The sequence below is a fragment of the Myxocyprinus asiaticus genome, chromosome 9 (assembly GCF_019703515.2).
Source record: "Myxocyprinus asiaticus isolate MX2 ecotype Aquarium Trade chromosome 9, UBuf_Myxa_2, whole genome shotgun sequence".
Taxonomy (NCBI): domain Eukaryota; kingdom Metazoa; phylum Chordata; class Actinopteri; order Cypriniformes; family Catostomidae; genus Myxocyprinus; species Myxocyprinus asiaticus.
Window position 1 is genome coordinate 25,959,590 of NC_059352.1, and position 18,608 is coordinate 25,978,197.

The 18,608-nt window shown below is 36.4% G+C and overlaps 1 protein-coding gene across 1 annotated transcript; it reads right to left on the bottom strand.

Moving 5' to 3' along the window:
* Positions 1-731: 731 nt before the first annotated feature.
* LOC127445615 (melanotransferrin-like) lies at positions 732-17,853 on the bottom strand. The gene is made up of 16 exons (XM_051705791.1): positions 16,366-17,853; positions 16,008-16,162; positions 14,427-14,526; positions 13,904-14,089; positions 13,660-13,804; positions 11,757-11,824; positions 11,384-11,568; positions 9,878-10,043; positions 9,604-9,755; positions 8,789-8,885; positions 7,607-7,801; positions 6,296-6,449; positions 4,186-4,253; positions 3,854-4,041; positions 3,568-3,760; positions 732-2,069 (listed from the first exon to the last, which is right to left on the bottom strand). Exons 1-16 carry the CDS (start codon positions 16,412-16,414, stop codon positions 2,002-2,004), a joined length of 2,169 nt encoding a protein of 722 aa, XP_051561751.1. The 5' UTR covers positions 16,415-17,853; the 3' UTR covers positions 732-2,001.
* Between the last annotated feature and the right edge of the window lie 755 nt (positions 17,854-18,608).

An 18,608-nucleotide genomic window follows, 5' to 3' on the forward strand; every position in this document is an offset into this window, starting at 1 on the left:
GTTAATTCTTCCATGTTTTGTCTTTACAAAAATAACTCCAATGCCAATATACCTGATGTTGTAGTGCTTAATGAAGAGTCCAAACAGGTGTTTGTTTTAAAGGTCGGCTGCATCTCTTGGACATCATTTCAGAACTGGGTTATAGGTGCAGACTAATGGTATTCATATTTGGCAGCTTAGGACAAACACTTAAGTTGGTCGTAAGAGGGATCCAACTACTGGGGATGTCAAAAAAAAAAGAGGCTTAGAAGCTTGCCAAATACTGTGCTGTCTCCGCTATCATTGGTAGTCGTCATATATGGCGGAGATGTTGTTACTTGTATTGAATTGCTATGCTGTGATGTGTAGTCTGGAAATCTGATGTAACTGGTCCATTGGTTGCCAATATAGACTATTCTATTTTGTACCTCTAATATTTGTGTCCTTCACTATTTACCTTTGTGTGGACATAAATAAATGATTAAAATGTGTGTGTACTGAAATGCATTTAATGGTTAAAAAAAGTATTATCAAGTGTTTTTGTTTTGGTGTAATGTCCTGTAACAAAAGTAACTGGAGAATGTCGGATTTGGTCTAAAATAAAAATGTTGGACATCTCTGTATTACAATTGTCAATTTAAACAGAATCCTCATCAGTCAATAGCGAATAGCGAATAGTGAACATTTGTGATACTTTGCCTATTTGACCAAAGAGTAGTACTGAAAAACTAAACATATTTAATGATGTTTGTTTATTTAAAAGAATAGAAGTCCATAGAAGGCCTGGCAACTAAATATTTGTTACATTTCCATAATTTATTTGAAGAAATTGCAACAAATAGAAAAAAGCAAGTATTAATAAAGGACATTAATGTGTCAGAACATATACACTGATATGGTATCTGTATGACATATAAAAATAAATATCTCATAGAAACACATACAATTATAAAGAAAACAGTCATACTGTAATAAAACAGACACAAAAAGTGCACACTGCGGTGAAAACAAAGCAAGCTGAAGGAAAAATCAATAATCTATAGCAGTAGTCCAGTGAGAAATTAAACAAGGTATAATTCCTCTGCTGGAACACCATTGAACTCCGCTGGGTTTTGGACAAAAGGCCCTTGTTAAGACCCTGGTATGACATTGAGAACACTGTTTAGTCACTGTGATTCATTGCAACAATACTAACTGAATGCAGAAACAAAGGGTTTGTAATAGACAATGTTGCAACAGAACAAACTGTGCGGGCAATGGACAGATGTACAGTATAATCCACCAGGTATGAATGCAATGCTTTACTGAGTGCATCACAATTCATGGTCTTGTTCCATCTCAGTGACTGTTTAGCAGATTGGGGAACAGTTATTTTTTATTTTAAAAGTATGAGCAAAATAAGCGGTTAATTTTTATGGATACAAAAGCAAAGGAAATACTACTAATAATAAAGAAATTAACAGTAAACAACTTTATAAACAAATTATATTTCCTTCTGCTTTCAGTCTGGGGAGAATACAAGAGGAAAACAATCAATTAAATCCAATCCACTCAGAAGTACAACTTAAGTGCATACTGTATGCTATGACATGGCAAATGCCAAAGAGAAAAGTGCTAGACACAGTATATTCACTGATATGGCCTGTGCCTTCAAGTAGCTCATAAAATTATGAAATGTAGCCTTTAAAAGCTGCAATAAACATTGTGCAATAAATATGTAACAGGCAGAGCATATGCACTGATATGGCTATTGCCCACAGCAATCAGACTGTCGTTGAAATAATACAGATAGTCAAAATAACAAGCTGTTATGATTTTTGTTAAAAAAAAAAGAATTTAGCCCACACTTGTTGCTTTGTGCATTTCCACAATTGAAGATGGTACAAGCATATTGTAGATTTGGATTTGCAGCTTGATTTTAACTTAAGTCACAGAAATGCTGAAGATATTGGAATGGGTATAATGCTCAGAGTTAGGAAAAGATGACATCACAGAGGGCCCCATTTATGGCTGGCAGACCTGCTACAAAGCCAACAGAGACACCAGGGAGCTCGCAATGATCATCAGCAATAGTGAAGATGAAGAAAATACTGTAGGAGAAGAGAAAACAATGCACACAAAGATGAGAGTGTTCTAAAAGAATCAAAACAATACACATTATGATTAATAATATATATTTAGCCCTTCCGTGAGGTCATCACTAAAAACCCTATGTAGCTATTACTAGGTCACATTGACCCTACATGGCAAATCACTGCTTAAGAGTCAAACAATTTTCCAAGACTAAGATGTGGCCATAGCAAAATTGAGGATTAAGTATATGCAGGTACATTGCAAATGACAGTGCCTGAAAAAGACATTATATTCTATCTTTATCTGTGAGAGAATTTTAAGGATGCATGATATTGCGTGCATTTTCTCAGAGATCAGAGGTCCAGTTTTAATCAAATGAGACAATATTTCCAGTGAGCTGATTTAGCCAGCTAGTAAAATTTCAGCCAAAATGCCAGCAAAACACACTTTTAATCCAATGTGGAAAAATAAGTTGTTTGTTTTCATGAGAGATGACAGGTAAATGGAGTGTATGAGGAAAACTGACCCCCAAAAATCTTTCATAAGACTTCATTCAATAACACTTCCGTTCTGGTAATATCATTGAAAATGTAAATTTTTTAATGTCTCATTCATAAAAATAGCATTTTAACCTAAATGTCTATTACGCACTGACATGGGGATAGTGAAAGTATTTTACATTGCCGTTTTTAGCTCACATTTGTGAAGGTTGTCATGGAGTTTCAGGCTAAAATGTTGACATAGTTGCAGAAAATCAGTGTTAAAATCTAAACCAGGTCAAAATGACCCACAACAGCATGGAAGAGTTAAGCAATAGTACACAAGAGGGAGTGCAGCATATCACACAGCCTTCATGCTATTTGTGATAACACAGCCTTGAGTGTTCTGTTGCTTTTATACAACAGTTTGGCAAACAGCCAAAGAAACCCTGAAACATCTTTTAAAATATATGTTTTAGTACCAACAGTGAAGTTCTCCAATGTTGCTGTTAAATAAGTACAGTATATTACATGGCTTGACAATATACACTTACTGAGCACATTATTAGGAACACCTGTACACCTACTTATTAATGTGATTATCTAATCAGCCAATCACGTGGCAGTAGCGTTAATGTCCACATCAACCATCAGAATGGGTAAAAAATGTGATCTCAGTGATTTCGACCGCGGCATGATTTTTGGTGCCAGATGGGCTGGTTTGAGTATTTCTGCAACTGCTGATCTCTTGGGGCCAAAAACAAAAACATCCAATAATTGGCAGTTCTGCAGATAGAAATGCCTCGTTGATGAGAGAGGTCAGTGGAGAATGGCCAGACTGGTTTGAGCTGACAGGGCTATGGTAACTCAGGTAACCACTCTGTACAATTGTAGTGAGCAGAACAGCATCTCAGAAGGCACAACAGGTTGCGCCTTGAGGACAATGGGCTACAACAGCAGAAGACCACATCTGACACTTTATTAGGATAATAGTGTTTCTAGTAATGTGCTCTGTGAGTGTATTAATTGACAGTACCTGTTGAAGATGCTGAGCACTCCATGGCTATCAACGCATCCAGGTAGCTTTGGCCAAGCCACTCTTCGTAAGTCTTCTTCTCACCCACGCCAATCAAAGAGATGGTAGAGTCCTTGAAAATCAGGTCTGATCCCTCATATGCTTTGGAGTCAAACAACTTGAATCCTGAGACAGTATTAACTCCAAAGAATTTCTAAAAAGATACCAAAAAAAGTGCAGGTTATTAAAAAACATCTTTATATTGCACTGAAAAATGAGGAAAGTCAAATGGTGTTTTGTTTGCCACCTGAGCTTTATCCAAAAGACCAAAGACGATGTGGTGGTTGATATCGGGTCGTACCATAACAGCGTGGGAGGGGACACGGGCCAGGTTGCACTTACTATACTGAGTGACTTCAGCACGAGATTCCTGAGAGCAAAGCAGCTGAAATTCACGGGATTCCAAGTGTACCGCCCAAGGCTCTGTATTGTTTCCTGGAATTAACAATTCTGATATGAACTGGAGACCTCAACATACACAAAGTCAGCTTGCAATATATAATATACATAATAAACAAGACTGAGTCTTTTTTATGTAAATGACTTAAAGCAACCCAGGTGAGAACTAATGAGTGTTACCATCTGTGTTCTGGAAAACAGTGGAATGTTTGACAAAGGCCACATCACCATGACCTGCAACGAGGCACCTAGGAATATAAACAGAGACCATAAAGATTTTCAGGTACTACACATTGGATAATTTAATTCTTCTTATGCTATTCCTTCTACAGCTGCTGTGTAATTTTTTGTGTTAAAATACTGGCTTCTTTCCCATCATAATGTTCAGAGACAACTATAAGTAAGTCATTGGTAGGTTGATTTACCCGAAATGTGTAAACACTGTGGACACTGTTTGTTTGAACAGAACGACATACTGTAGCAACATTGTCTTGAGTTTGAGGTGAGACTAATTGTTTGTCCACACAATGGAAGATGGGAAACCAGATTTGAAAATAGCCATTAGTTTTATTTGAAATTATACACAGCAGCTTTAAGTTATTACCACAAATTTCTATCAGTTATATTTATTCATGTGTACTATATTAAGTATTCATATTATATTGTATATTGTACAGTATATTCTGTGTATATGTTGAATACTGTATGTATATATTGTGTATGTATATATTGTCCACCTGCGTGGACATTATGTTTTGGCTTTGCTATACACAATGCATAATTAAATTAAATTTAAACCAACTGATCTCAGTTGGATCTCAGGAGACTCTTGGCTGTCAGTAAAGGGTTAAACTTTTGAAGCACGGAGTCATGTGATGAAACAATATGGCGTCGATCACAGAGGAGTTCGTGTTTGGGAGAAACACCAGCAAAACTACATCTGGTAAGAAACCTCATTAAGTGTTTACACTGAAAGTGTTTGAGTCAAAAATTAGAGTCTCTAGTTTCATACGATATGCCATTTTAAAAATTTGAGCGATTTATCGCGAAACGACACGCTGTTAAACACAGTGACCACATTCGTAGATTGAATGCTCAATTTCAGTTAAAATATCCTATATTTACTATGCATTATCACATTGAGAATCAATGGGTTCATCCAAAAACTGGAAAATGTTGCTTTCAGAGGCTGTATATGGAGTTAGGATGAAAATAAGTTGCATTTCAAACTGTTCTAAGACCAGTGCAGACAGACCACTTAACCAGAGGTTAAGTCATTCACTAAATAGGGAGCAAGGGAGCATCTATAGCTCTCTATGCAGCTAAGTGCATTCAATCCAAACCTCCAATCAAAAGTTCAGTTTCAGGCAGCAGATGATGTTTGGACCACTCAACATGTTTGGCACACACGATACAATGGTAATCAGTACATAGATTCAGAATTTATAATGTAATATAATGGCTGGCAGTGATTGGATGATGCTGGCCAATACTTTAAATCAGAATTATTTATGCCTATTTCTGATTTAATGTCTGTAATGTCTCAAAAACATGAATAACCAACACTCCTGGAAACATAAACAATTTGATATAAAAAAAAAGACTTTCTATAGTTTGATATTATTGAAATTTTCACAACTTAGTCCCACTGTCCACGTATGAGGACATATTTTTTTAGGAAAGGTTTCTTAGGGGCTACTAGTTACAAATCAAAAAGGGGAATGGAAAAAGCACACAGCATTCACACAGGGGTCTCAAGAGGATAAAAATAGTAATCCACTACAAAGTTTTCACATTTTTATCAGATTACTTTACTAATTACTTCATTGAAAAAATAACCACATAACTAATTCCTTTACATTAAGTTATTTTCTAAAACACTCAACAAATTCAAAATAATGTCTATATTTCGTTCTTGTTCATTGTTGCACACAAGTGATCATTTCTCCTTCACAATAATTCGTTACAGGGCCATAATTCATGTATTCTTCATAAATAATATATAATAAGTAAGCATAATCCTATAATGTACTTAAAAGTAATTAAATTAATTGAAAGTCAGTAACTGTAACCTGATTACAATAATTTAAAATGTAATGCATTACACTACTTTTTTTTTTTTTTTTTTACTAAAAAGTAAATATATTACACCCAACACTGATTGTACTGTATGTTATGTTATTTCATGAATAACTGATTGATATGGCATGCTGTGTCAAAACAATCTGTAAAAGGCAAATTTGCACCAAATGATTTAGAGCTATTCAGAGGAATTTGTACAGAGTATTACCTAAACGCTCCATTGTAACCGTCATACAGATCCTTGCCCTTGTCACACTTGTTCTGACCACTAGAGTCTCCAATGCACTGCTCACACAGGTTACTGGGGATACCATCCTGATTGGCTCCAGGAACACAGGCTGAATTAAAGAACTCTCCAGCAGCTATGGGAAAATGTAGGGCAGATTCACAAAATGATCACACTTCCAATACAGTAATTACATGTGCCATTCATCTCAGTATATGATGGCTTCATAATCATTTTTATTAACAGCATCAATAAACATTACATTATATACTACTTAACAGATCACTAGTTTATGCACATTGACCCCACCCATGAGTTTGACTTTACTTTGCTTAAATTAGTTCACATTTACCATATAGTGTGCTGTTCAAAATTGTTCATAATGTTGACAAATTATACATCTTTATAATATGTCAACATTATTAACACTTGACTATTGACTAGACTATATAGTATATGTGAACTAATTTAAGCAAAGTGACATCAGTTCTGGGCATGCACATCAACTGGTTATATTTGTAATATAATGGGCAGAAATGTGATGAAACTGTCATTCATGTATTTGCATATTAATTATTAAATAAACATGGACTGTTGATTTCTTAATTCTGATACAAAAATGAAAGGTGCACTTTTTTGTTATGTTTTGTAATATGACAGTGGCTAATCACACATAAGCAAAAGTTTTGTTACCGATGCCATTATAAATATGTTCTTTTTTAGTTAGCTATGATTTGATTTATTTATCAACAGATATTCCCGCCTCCAACTCGCCATTGCCATTGGTTGAGTCAATGTTGTTGTGTTGGGCTGGACGGGCCGTTCAAACAAACAGAGCCATTTGTATAGAGACACAGAAACAAAGTGTATACAGTTTTCAAGAAAATTAACCTGCAAATGTCTTACTTATACAGCAGTTGTCTCTACATATTAAGCTGAGATATGAGAATGTATTTCAAAACCAAAAAAGTTAGACTTTATCTTTAAAGGGATTTTTGTTAGTATTTGGCTGGTTATATCATCCAAACATGGTGGCCCCCATGAGGTGACCTGTTCCATGTATTTTTTATTAATTTTTTTGAGGCCACTGATATGACTGGAGACTCATGTGAGTGTACATCATTTTTAAACATATTTTTTAAAAAGTACTAGTCATTTCTTTATGTGTGAATTTTCTAAATAAATAAATAAATGCATGTACCCTACATTTATTGTCCCTATCTATTGTTACAGAACAAAGTTTTAGCAAACATTTGATCATGATATATAAGTTAACTACTGTACTTATCCTACCTTGGGCCAGTTGGCATTTCTGTGGTCTGATGATGTCTTTTTCTGTGAGCACACCCATGGGAATGTTCCAGCCTGCTGTCCTGCCATAACCTGTGTGACAAGAGCGCTTACCCTTGAGGTCACTGAGTCTCTGGATGTCTCTGTTGCTTTTCCTCAGCACAGCTACAGCATAATAAATGCTGCCATCAGTGCCTCCTGAGACAGAGAGAGAATCACAGTAGCTTGTGAAAAGTCATCACACTGAATCACCAGTTATGAATAAAACCGCTAATGTTTCACGGGGTGCTTCTGAAAATCTGCCCCCAACACAAGTTACCCAATGAACACGTGTTTAAGTGTTTGCACTATATATACCAGTTTTCCCAGCCTTTTTGTTGTTGTTGTATGTACCCCCACAGGCCCATCAATACGGCTCAAGTACACTTTCATTGAGACCAAACCAGAAATGTATTCTGTTTATAATTAATAATAGGCAGCGGCTATTTGTACTAAGTGCAAATAGTGATAGATTCTATTTATAGGGGCATCACTGCAGCATGTTTAATGTGTTTAATTAGAGTCCCACAGACACCCTACACCAACCCCTAACCCTAAATCTAACCCTAACCTTCCCTTACAAAAATTAACCATGGTTTTTCTACATTAACCATTGTATCACCATGTTATTTTGTAGTAAAATCATAGTAAGCCACAAAATTAAACATGTTACTATATTAACACCTTATTACTGTAGTAACACAATGGTTACTACGATATTATTACAGTAAAACCATGGTTAATTTTACCTGGATCAATTCCCCGACTTTCACCGTGAACAAATCACTGCAAGGAAATCAACTTTTATATTATTTTTTATTTATTATTATTATTATAAGTAGTATTAAAGCAAATTTTAAGAGTGGAGACAGGGTGGGGAAAATTGGGTCAAAAGTCGGATTAGAAACCGGGTCGTCCGCACAAAAAAAACATTTTTTTTACCCCATACACCACTGCAGCAACACTAGTGGGGCAGTTTGTCTCCAGACTATTGGAGTTATCCAAGTGCCTCCTGAAACCCCCGGAGTACGCATACCCCTGGCTGGGAATCACACAGTGCTATACACAAACAATATTACTACATATAAAAATGGCCGGAAGCACATTAAGTCAAAGAAGTATAAATTGATGGTGCATGACTCTAACCTGTGTAGCTCTCTCCAACAGCAGGTATCAGCCCAAAACTCTTCCCTGCTGTGTAGATGTAGCCTCCATCAAGAGTGATGGCATCAGCTTCCTTGTTCTGGAGGAAACACAACATTGTACAGTGCAGTATGTCTCCCCAGGACCCTCAGTCAAATTATTTTTATGTAAATTGTTGCAGGTTTTAGTAAGAACTTATAGATGAAGTGTGTAAATTTCTTTTCAAACAGGTTTCCTGAACACTCCCCCATCTTCAATTACTCAACCAAACAGATGTAGTCCAGCCCCAAACTCACTCCATTGGTTGAGCTAATGTTGCTGTGTTGGGCAGATAGGGATGTTCAAACAAAGAGAGCTTTTGGTAGAGCCACAGTATTTCCAGGTAAATCAACCTCTGAATAGCTAATTAAAGGCCAAAGTATACTTCAGTTGTTCGCGTTGCTGATTGGAATGCACACAGTATGCGTGACTCAAATATCATCATCAGCACAGTCTGTGCGGACTGTCTGAATGCAGACCAGATTTTCTCGACAAGTGAACAGTTCTCATCTGTGCGCATCATCAGTGCATGCACCTGCCTTTGACTGTGCTAAAGAGTATTACAAAGCAGTCATTGTGCGCATATGTCCTACGCGTTTTTATTCGCTCGTGGTCAAAAGAGTGTACTTTGAAAGGCGGAGCACTCGACTGCATGCGAGGCGATCCAGATTGTGGAAAAACTAAATATACCCGAGCCTTTAAACAGTAGTTGATGCATATTAAACTGGGATTGGACAGAATATTTTAATATTGAAAAATTACACACTTGATTAGCATACCTGAATTTTCTGCATACAATCCTCCACAGATTTACCATAGTGACACTTAATTTCAGGAATTAATTTTTTGCTTTTGAATGCCACAGCCATGTCTGCACATTTTTGCTGCTCTCCATTAGACATGACACACCAGGTAAAATGAGAGGGAACATCTACAGACACACATAAACATTGCAGTGAGAGACACATGTTAAACACAATATAAAGAAACAAAACAAAAAAATAAATAGCAAAACATTTTTTGATAGTTTGGTGAAAAGGCAAAGATTAATACCAGACTCTGAGCAGTCCATAGCTCGTAATATGTCATAATATCTTTGGCCCATCCACTCAATATAGTTTTCATTTCCTGCTGAAATAAATGTTGTTGAAGCATCACTGAACAACAGGTCGGTCCCACCAAAGACTGCTGAGGAGAACAGGGAGAACCCAGACTTTTGCTAAGGAGAAACACACAAACACACACACAAAGTGTTTAAATTAAGTTGCAAATGTAAAAAATAGCTTTTGAGTTTGTATTGACAAATCCTAATACATTTCCAATTTCTAAAGAAAAGACAAATGTATCCAACATTGCAGAACAATTATTTTCTTGATAATTTTTTGGTTTTCCAGTAAAAAAAAAAAATTCAACAAAATATTCACCATTTATTCATTCATCATTTATTCACCCTCATGCCATCCCAGATGTGTATGCCTTTCTTCCTTCTGCTGAACACAAATGAAGATTTTTAGAAAAATATCTCAGCTCTGTTGGTCCTTACAATGCAAGTGAATGGTGGCCAGAAATTTGAAGCTCCAAAAAGCATATAAAGGCAGCATAAAAGTAATCCATAAGACTCCAGTGGTTTAATCCATATCTTCAGAAGCGATATGATAAGTGTGGGTGAGAAATGGATCAATATTTAAGTCCTTTCTTTACTATAAATCTCCACTTTCACTTTCACATTCTTCTTTTGTTTTTGATGATTCACATTCTATGTGTATATTGCCACTTACTTGGCAGGGAGGAGAATTTATAGTAAAAAAGGACTTAAATATTAATTTGCTTCTCACCCACACCTATCATATCGCTTCTGGAGATATGGATTTAAACACTGGAGTACGGATTACGTTTATGATGCCTTTATGTGCTTTTTTGAGCTTCAAAGTTCTTTTCACCATTCACTTGTATTGTATGGACCAACAGAGCTAAAATATTCTTCTAAAATCTTCGCTTGTGTTCAGCAGAAGAAAGAAAATCATACACATCTGGGATGGCATGAGGGTGAGTAAATGATGAGAACATCAAATTTTTGGATGAACTTTCCCATTAAACAAGATAAATTCATTTGAGAAGCAAAATTGTGTAGGATATTAAAGGAATATTCGGGGTTCAATACAAGTTAAGCTCAATCAACAGCATTTGTGGCATAATATTAATTACCACAAAAAAAGAAAAGAAAAAAAAGAAAAGGAGGGACAAGTGGATTTATTTACTTATTTTGTGGTAATAAACATTACTTAACTTGTATTGAACCTGAAATATTCCTTTAAGGCATCTTATAGCAAGCATAAACATCACTTAATGTGGTATAAGCAAAATACTTAATCAAATAACTTAATTCAAGTTTGAAAACAAGTCTGAATATATGCACCTTTTCTTCTCAAGCACATTTGTCTTGTTTTTTACTGTGCAAAACAAGACAAAAATAAAATAAAATACATATTAAATCTGTTGATTTTTCAGCCTATTAAAAAAAAAATATTTCATCTAGTGAACATTTTTGAAGGATCATACCAGTCCCTCACGCAACATGTTGTACACCACTGAACTGCTGATGTCATTGTGGACAACAATGCCTCTTGATGGCACACGAGCCAGATGGCATCTCTCATAATCATTGACCGGACTGCGGGTGCCGTCCCTACACAGGAGCTGATAGTCGTCTAAGTGTAGGCCTTCAGTCCATGAGTCTCCCTTACCTGAATCACACAGTTAAAAGATTTCTGATTTGTACAGCTTCATTTTCTGATCTGTACAACTTCATGTACACATTATAATCTCTCTCTTACCCCACTTATAAAAAGAGGAACCTTTTAACTTTGCTAGAGCCACAGTTCCTAGAAACAGTATAATCACTGTGTACCCTTTTTATTGACTGTAAATTTACCATCAGTGTTCTCGCCTACAGTGGTGTGCTTCACAAAGGCAACATCCCCTGCACCCTCAACCATGCACCTGTGGAGCCCAAAACAAAATGTTTTTTTACTATTAGTACTGTCAAGATACAGCATCACTTAATGAAACCATAAAATTATGTCATTCCAAGCCCGTAAGGCTTTCTTTCATCTGTAAAACATAAAAGTTGAATTTTTCAAGAGTATCCATGCCACTCTTTTCCATATAATGAAAGGGAACTAGGACTACTGTAGTGCTGCATAGGACTCAATATATTCCAAGTATTCCAGATCCATACAATAGCTTTTGTGAGGAACATAACTAAATTTAAGTTGTATTCACTGATGAACTTCCCCTCCAGAGAGCCGTTAACTGCTGTGACCAGATCATTGAATCAGTGAATTCAACTTGAGTCTGATTTGTGAACGAATCATTCAGATTGGTTTTGTGAACTGGATCAAAAGATTTAATGAAAAGATCTGACTCAAAAGAACAATGCTTGTCTCATGAACATGACAAGGAGAGCAGACTGTTCAATTGCTGTGAATTAGGTGACAGTAGGTCGAAAGTTTAGCTGCTGAAGTCATGCTTACCAAATTTTTAATCAATGCCTCCCAGTGGCCAAAGCTGGAAGTGTTGTTGAACGTATGGGCTCACGTGAGCTCAGTTTCCGGGTGAAATGTCCACTTAGTGGCGCCAAAAGCGAGTTGTATTTTTAGTTGTAAAATATGTAATACAATCTACAGGAATGCATATTTTATTAAGTCTACCCCCTACCCCAAAGCCCAACCCTAAACCTAACCATCAGTGGAGTAAAAATGTCATTTTAGTGCAAAAATGCAACTGCGCTCACCATTGCTTATGTGAACGCAAACACTTCTTGGTCTCAATGGCACCAAAACCTCTGTCTCAACTCGCAGAACACATCAGTAATACTAGAGGGATCATGGTTGAAATGATGCAAAAATGTCTGATGGGGGATGGCACTTGTCAGTAATTTGGCAGTACAGGGTTGATTTTAGGGTACATGAACTTTCGGATGCTACTTGCCGATTTTCCATGTGATAATGTAGAGGAGATAACAACCTAAATTCTTCATATGGCTTTTTGAAACTTAAAGCTCCAGTCCCTGTAAATGCATTGAAAAGAGTGACCAGACATTCTCCCGAATTTCTCCTTTTTTGTTCTACGGAAGTCATACAGGTTTGGAACTAAATGTGTGTGAGTAAATGATGACAGAATTTTCATTTTTAGGTGAACTATCCCTTCAAGTTATGTTTTGTTGTAGCATGAAGTCTTTTATGAAAGGGATAATTCTTTCATCAATTACTCACCCTCATGCCGTCCCAGATGTGTATGACTTTCTTTCTTCAGCAGAACACAAATGAAGATTTTTTTAGAATAATATCTCCACTCTGTAGGTCTTTACAATGCAAGTGAATGGTGATCAAACCTTCGTTGCTCCTATAAATCCATGTATTCAGAAGCGATATAATAGGTGTGGGTGAGAAACAGATCAATATTTATGTAATTCTTTCACTCTAAATCTCCACTTTCACTTTTACATCTGAAAAAAATAAAAATAAAAAAGGACTTAAATATTGATTTGTTTCTCACCCACACCTATTATATCACTTCTGAATATATGAATTTAACAACTGGAGTCATATGGATTACTTTTATGTGGCCTTTATCTGATTTTTGGAGCTACAAAGGTCTGATCACCATTCACTTGCATTGTTAGGACCTACAGAGCTGAAATATTAATTAAAAAATCTTCGTTTGTGTTCTGCTGAAGAAAGAAAGTCATCCAGTACACATCTGGGATGGCATGAGGGTGAGTAAATAATGAGAGATTTTCTATTTTTGAGTGAACTATGCCTTTAATACAGTACCTAAATGCTCCATCATATGAGTAGTATTTCTCATTGGTGTTTTCATCACACTTAAAATTTCCTTCTCCTGCACACAGCTGACACAGAGACGCAGGGTCATCTTTAGCCCCCGGGACACAGCTGGCGTTAAAGAAGTCAGCAACCCCTATAAAGCCAGCACAAGTCACAAGACACTTTTCTATCTGATAAAGGCAACAAGCAGGCGCACATTCCTAGATGTGATTCACCAAGAGCGATGGAGTACCTTGAGCGATGTCACACCCCATAGCAGACATCCTTCCACTGTCAATCAAATACCCAACAGGGACGGTCCAGCCAAATGTGTGGTGCTTGCCAGTGTGACAAGACTTCTTTCCTTTTAGATTGTTGATGTTGATGGCTGAATTTGCCCTTTTAACCACAGCAACAGCATAGTAGGTTATGCCCTTCCCTGTGACCATTAAAAGAACAATTCAATGACTTTGATTATAGTTGATATAAACAGTGATTTACTCTGAATTGTAACAGATAAAAAAAAAAGGAAAAGTCCACAACATTTTTATTTTTTTATATACTGTATGCTACCATATAATAGTATAAATTAAACACAATCAAATACAGATACAGGCATTTCCTGTTAATAATCAACCTTATGGAACTCTTGACATTTAATTATGCCCTTAATCACCATCTTTCCAGTCCCACAGAGTTCAGAGGTACAACTTGCATAATCTGGTGTCTGCAGTAACAATAGCAGATTGAATAGGACAATGAAAAGAAGAGCATACCATCTGCTGCAGACTCCCCAGCTGCGATTTTGAAGCTAGCTTGCTTGGCAATGTTATATATGTCTTTAACATTGGCTGAAAAAGCATCAACTTCATTTTTCTGAAAAAGGGAATATTGATCACATTAAGAAATGTTATGTTTCAACAAGCTTGTGCCTTGTTAATAAATGATTATGACCCTAATGAAAAATAAAATAAGCAGATTTACCATTATTAAACTTAAACATTAAGCATTAAAACAAGAAGTTCTCTGGGGAAGAACAATTGTTTTAAAATAATATATTAATTCGTAATAATTATTATAAAATAAATAGGTTATAGGGGGGCCTGGGTAGCTCAGCAAGTAAAGACGCTGACTACCACACCTGGAGTTGCAAGTTCAAATCCAGGGCGTGCTGAGTGATTCCAGCCAGGTCTCCTAAGCAACCAAATTGGCCCAGTTGCTAGGGAGGGTAGAGTCACATGGGGTAACCTCCTCGTGGTCGCTATAATGTGGTTCGCTCTCGGTGGGGCGCGTGTTGAGTTGTGCGTGGATGCCGCGGAGAATAACGTGAAGCATCCACACACGCTATGTCTCCGCGGTAATGCGCTCAACAAGCCACGTGATAAGATGCGCGGATTGACGTCTCAGACGTGGAGGCAACTGAGATTCGTCCTCCGCCACCTGGATTGAGGTGAGTCACTACACCAACACAAGGACTTAGAGCGCATTGGGAATTGGGCATTCCCAATTATTTAAAATAAAAATAGGTTATAACAAAATGAGTGTTACTCAAAATAAGTAATCCACTACAAATTATTAATTACTTTTCCAAAAATGTAATCAGGTTACTTTAGTGATTACTTAATCTAAAAAGTACTTATACTAATTTTGAGTTACTTTCTAAATCACGTTTCCTAGAAAAGTTTTTGTTTTTCCGTTCAAATTCAAAATGTCTATAGTTCCTCCTCATTCATTGTCAAACACGCTTCAGCTGTCACAGAAATGCTAACAGATATTAATTAATATTTTAAATGTATTATACATAATTAGTATAACTTACATATTACTTTAGCGCAAATAATGTACTTAAATGTAATTTGATTACAAGAATTTAAAATGTAATGCATTACATTATTTTTTAACAAATTAGATTACAGTAACTAATTATTTTGTAATTACTTTGTAAAATACTGTTTAATGGTACAGTTCTTACAATAAGGTTGTATTCGTTAACATTGTTTAACTATGCCTCCATTAACACGAACTAACAATGAATACTGCATACAGCACTTATTAATCTTGGGAAATGTTCATTTCAACATATATAAAAAAATAAATAATTAAAAGTTAAAACAAATAAGCCTACTGATAATTTTTCATGATACCTAATGCATTAAGTAGCCTACTGTTAACAAATATAACCTTATTGTAAAGTGATAGCCTACCAATAAATAAATAGATAATAATAACATTAACATATTTTTCTAATAAAATAAAATAATTAGCAACAAAAATGTTGTACTCCTAAAGAGTGCTTTTCTGATGTTCATTAAATAGAGTGAGAGAGATGTCATGACAAACGTGAATGCAACACTTACGGTGAGTTTTTGAGCACATTCGGCTTTAGATGAGGCCAGAACACAGCGCAGTGTTGGTCGAATTGCGGCGTTTGTAAAGGCCTGAGTCATGGATTTACATTTGGACTCCTCCGAGGGGGAAATAGTGCACCACCTTATGGCACTCTGTCCTGAAACTGCACCATATAACATTTACAACATCATGCATTTTATTTTTAACATACAGTGGATCGAGTTCAAACTAGGTTTTTTCCCCTAAGTGCTCAGGAATGTTGCTTATAGGCTATATTAAACTCGAAGATCACTTAGATAGCATAATATAAAAACACAGAGGAAAAACTCATGTTGTTTGTTCACATTAACTTGATAAGTTTCTTACCATAATGCGTAACGGCAAACAGAATGGTTAAAAAAGCCCAAGTGTCCATCTCTGACTCCTGAGTGCGTAGGTGTGTGGTAGTCCAAGACTTGTAGGTTTATATTTGAGAGTCCAAAATACAAGTCAGCCCTTCGACATAACTGGACTAGAGGCTCTTTGGCACCTTACCAGAAAAAGAGTTTGAAAGACCTCGATGAACGGTCGATTTTGGGATTTATAGACTCAAATGTGACCAGGCGTGAGGTTTTTGCCTACACTTAACATGACACGTCCAAGAGAAGGGCGGATGTCCAAGGTGCAAACAGAGGGGTCTTTCATTCTTGCAATTGGAAACTCCACCTTTTCCAGAAGAGAATGAAAAAAACATGGTCTGACCGCAGGATAGTAACCAAGGATTCATTAGGTAAAATAAAAACATCTTACCTTTTAAAATAGCTTCTTTTTTTTTCAAGAGGGACTGGCAACACAGTAGGTCAGACATAAATATTTATTAGAAAGGAGAACAAAATATTTTTGGTAACACTTTACAATAAGGTTCCATTCGTTAACATTGGTTAAATCATTAGGTATCATAAACAATTAACAATATATGTTTGACATAATTTATTAATCTTTGTTAATGTTAGTCAATAAAAATACTATTTTCATTGCTAGTTCATGTTAGTTCACAGTGCATTTACTAATGTTAACAAATACAAGTTTTGATTTTAAAAATGTATTCCTATACTGTATGTTGAAATGAACATTAACCAAGATTATTAAATGCCTTATAAGTATTGTTCACTGTTAGTTCATGATTACTATGTTATTAACTAATGTTAACAAATGGAACCTTATTGTAAAATTCAGATCTGATTCACAGTTACACTCATGCGTGTACAGTATGTGTGGTGATGGTGGTGCCAAGTTGTCCAGGTGTCCCTACAATATTTTAGACTAAGTGCTTTGTTCAAGGCAAATAGTATTGATATTCAGAGACTTCATACAACACCGCTCCATATTAGGCCTTATACTGTATAAGACTTCAATGCAGTCAGCCTCAGCAGTCAGATTAATATTATCTACTGTAAAAACTGCCAAGGACATGGTGAGTTACTTTAAATTTAACTAAATTAATTTAGTTTTCAGGTATAAAATATGCTGATGAGATACAGGGCCATCACTTACAGTAAATGCACAGGCAGGCAGGGCCGTTTCTGAGCATATGGGAGCCCACCTGTGAATTGCAGTTGCATTATCCCTTCCCTCTCAGGCAACAAGGGGGCCCCCTATAACTGTCTAATTGGGCCATAACAGCTGCCTGAGTCTTAAGGCCCAGGTATACTTTGTTTTTGTGCTTTCAGAATTGGCTTGCGCCTGGTCGACCATGTTGCCTTTGTGAGTATACTCTTCTGCGAGTGAATACAAACACGTTGACGCATTTCCACTACAACTTCTTAGTGATACTCTTTTAGTACAGTCAATAGCAGACGCATGCGTCAGCGACGTGCACAGCCGAGGACTGCGGGTCAAGAAAATCTAGGCGGCGCGTGGTCAAGCCACGCAGCTGTGCTGATGACGCAGTTTGCGTCACACATAATGTGTGCGATCCGCAACGTGGACACCCAAAGTATACCTATAATAATTAATAATAATAATTATAATTAATTGTATTTATTTATCACACATTATACATTTGCACATATACAGTGAAATTCTTTTTTTTTCACGTATCCCAGCTAAGCTGGGGTCAGAGTGCAGGGTCAACCATGATATGGTGCCCCTGGAGCAGATAGGGTCAAGGGCCTTGCTCAAGGGCCCAACAGTGGCATCTTGGCAGTACTGGGGCTTGAACCCCTTACTTTCTGGTCAGTAACCCAGAGCCTTAACTGCTGAGCCACCACTGCCCCTGATACACAGCATGAAAAGTATATTTTATACCTTGTCCTTTATGCACAGCTTTTAGTATCCACATTTTTCCTGAACGTGGATGTATTCCACGATTCGACTGTTTTCAATTTCCAGTCTCTAGTGTTTTTACTCGCATTGGCATATTTTCTTAGCAGGTAATGTAATGTTTTAAGGTATTACATTTGTCAAAAAATGTCAAATAAACATGTGGCTCTATAGTGTCGATACTTTAAAAAGTCGAGATGACCGGTTTTTTTGTATTTTTATTTTTACAGTGCCTCACCTGAGTGTGTAGATGCAATGAAGCAATTTTTTGAGGTTATTACACTGATATCATTAACTACTTTGAGTTG

Bases quoted from the DNA above. Each gene is read 5' to 3' on its own strand.
- LOC127445615 (XM_051705791.1), bottom strand. From the start codon at position 16,414: ATGGACACTTGGGCTTTTTTAACCATTCTGTTTGCCGTTACGCATTAT. The intron at 14,527-16,007 runs GTAAGTGTTGCA...TCCCTTTTTCAG, and splicing joins AATGTGCTCAAAAACTCACC to AAAAATGAAGTTGATGCTTT. The intron at 14,090-14,426 runs GTATGCTCTTCT...TAATGGTCACAG, and splicing joins TGGGGAGTCTGCAGCAGATG to GGAAGGGCATAACCTACTAT.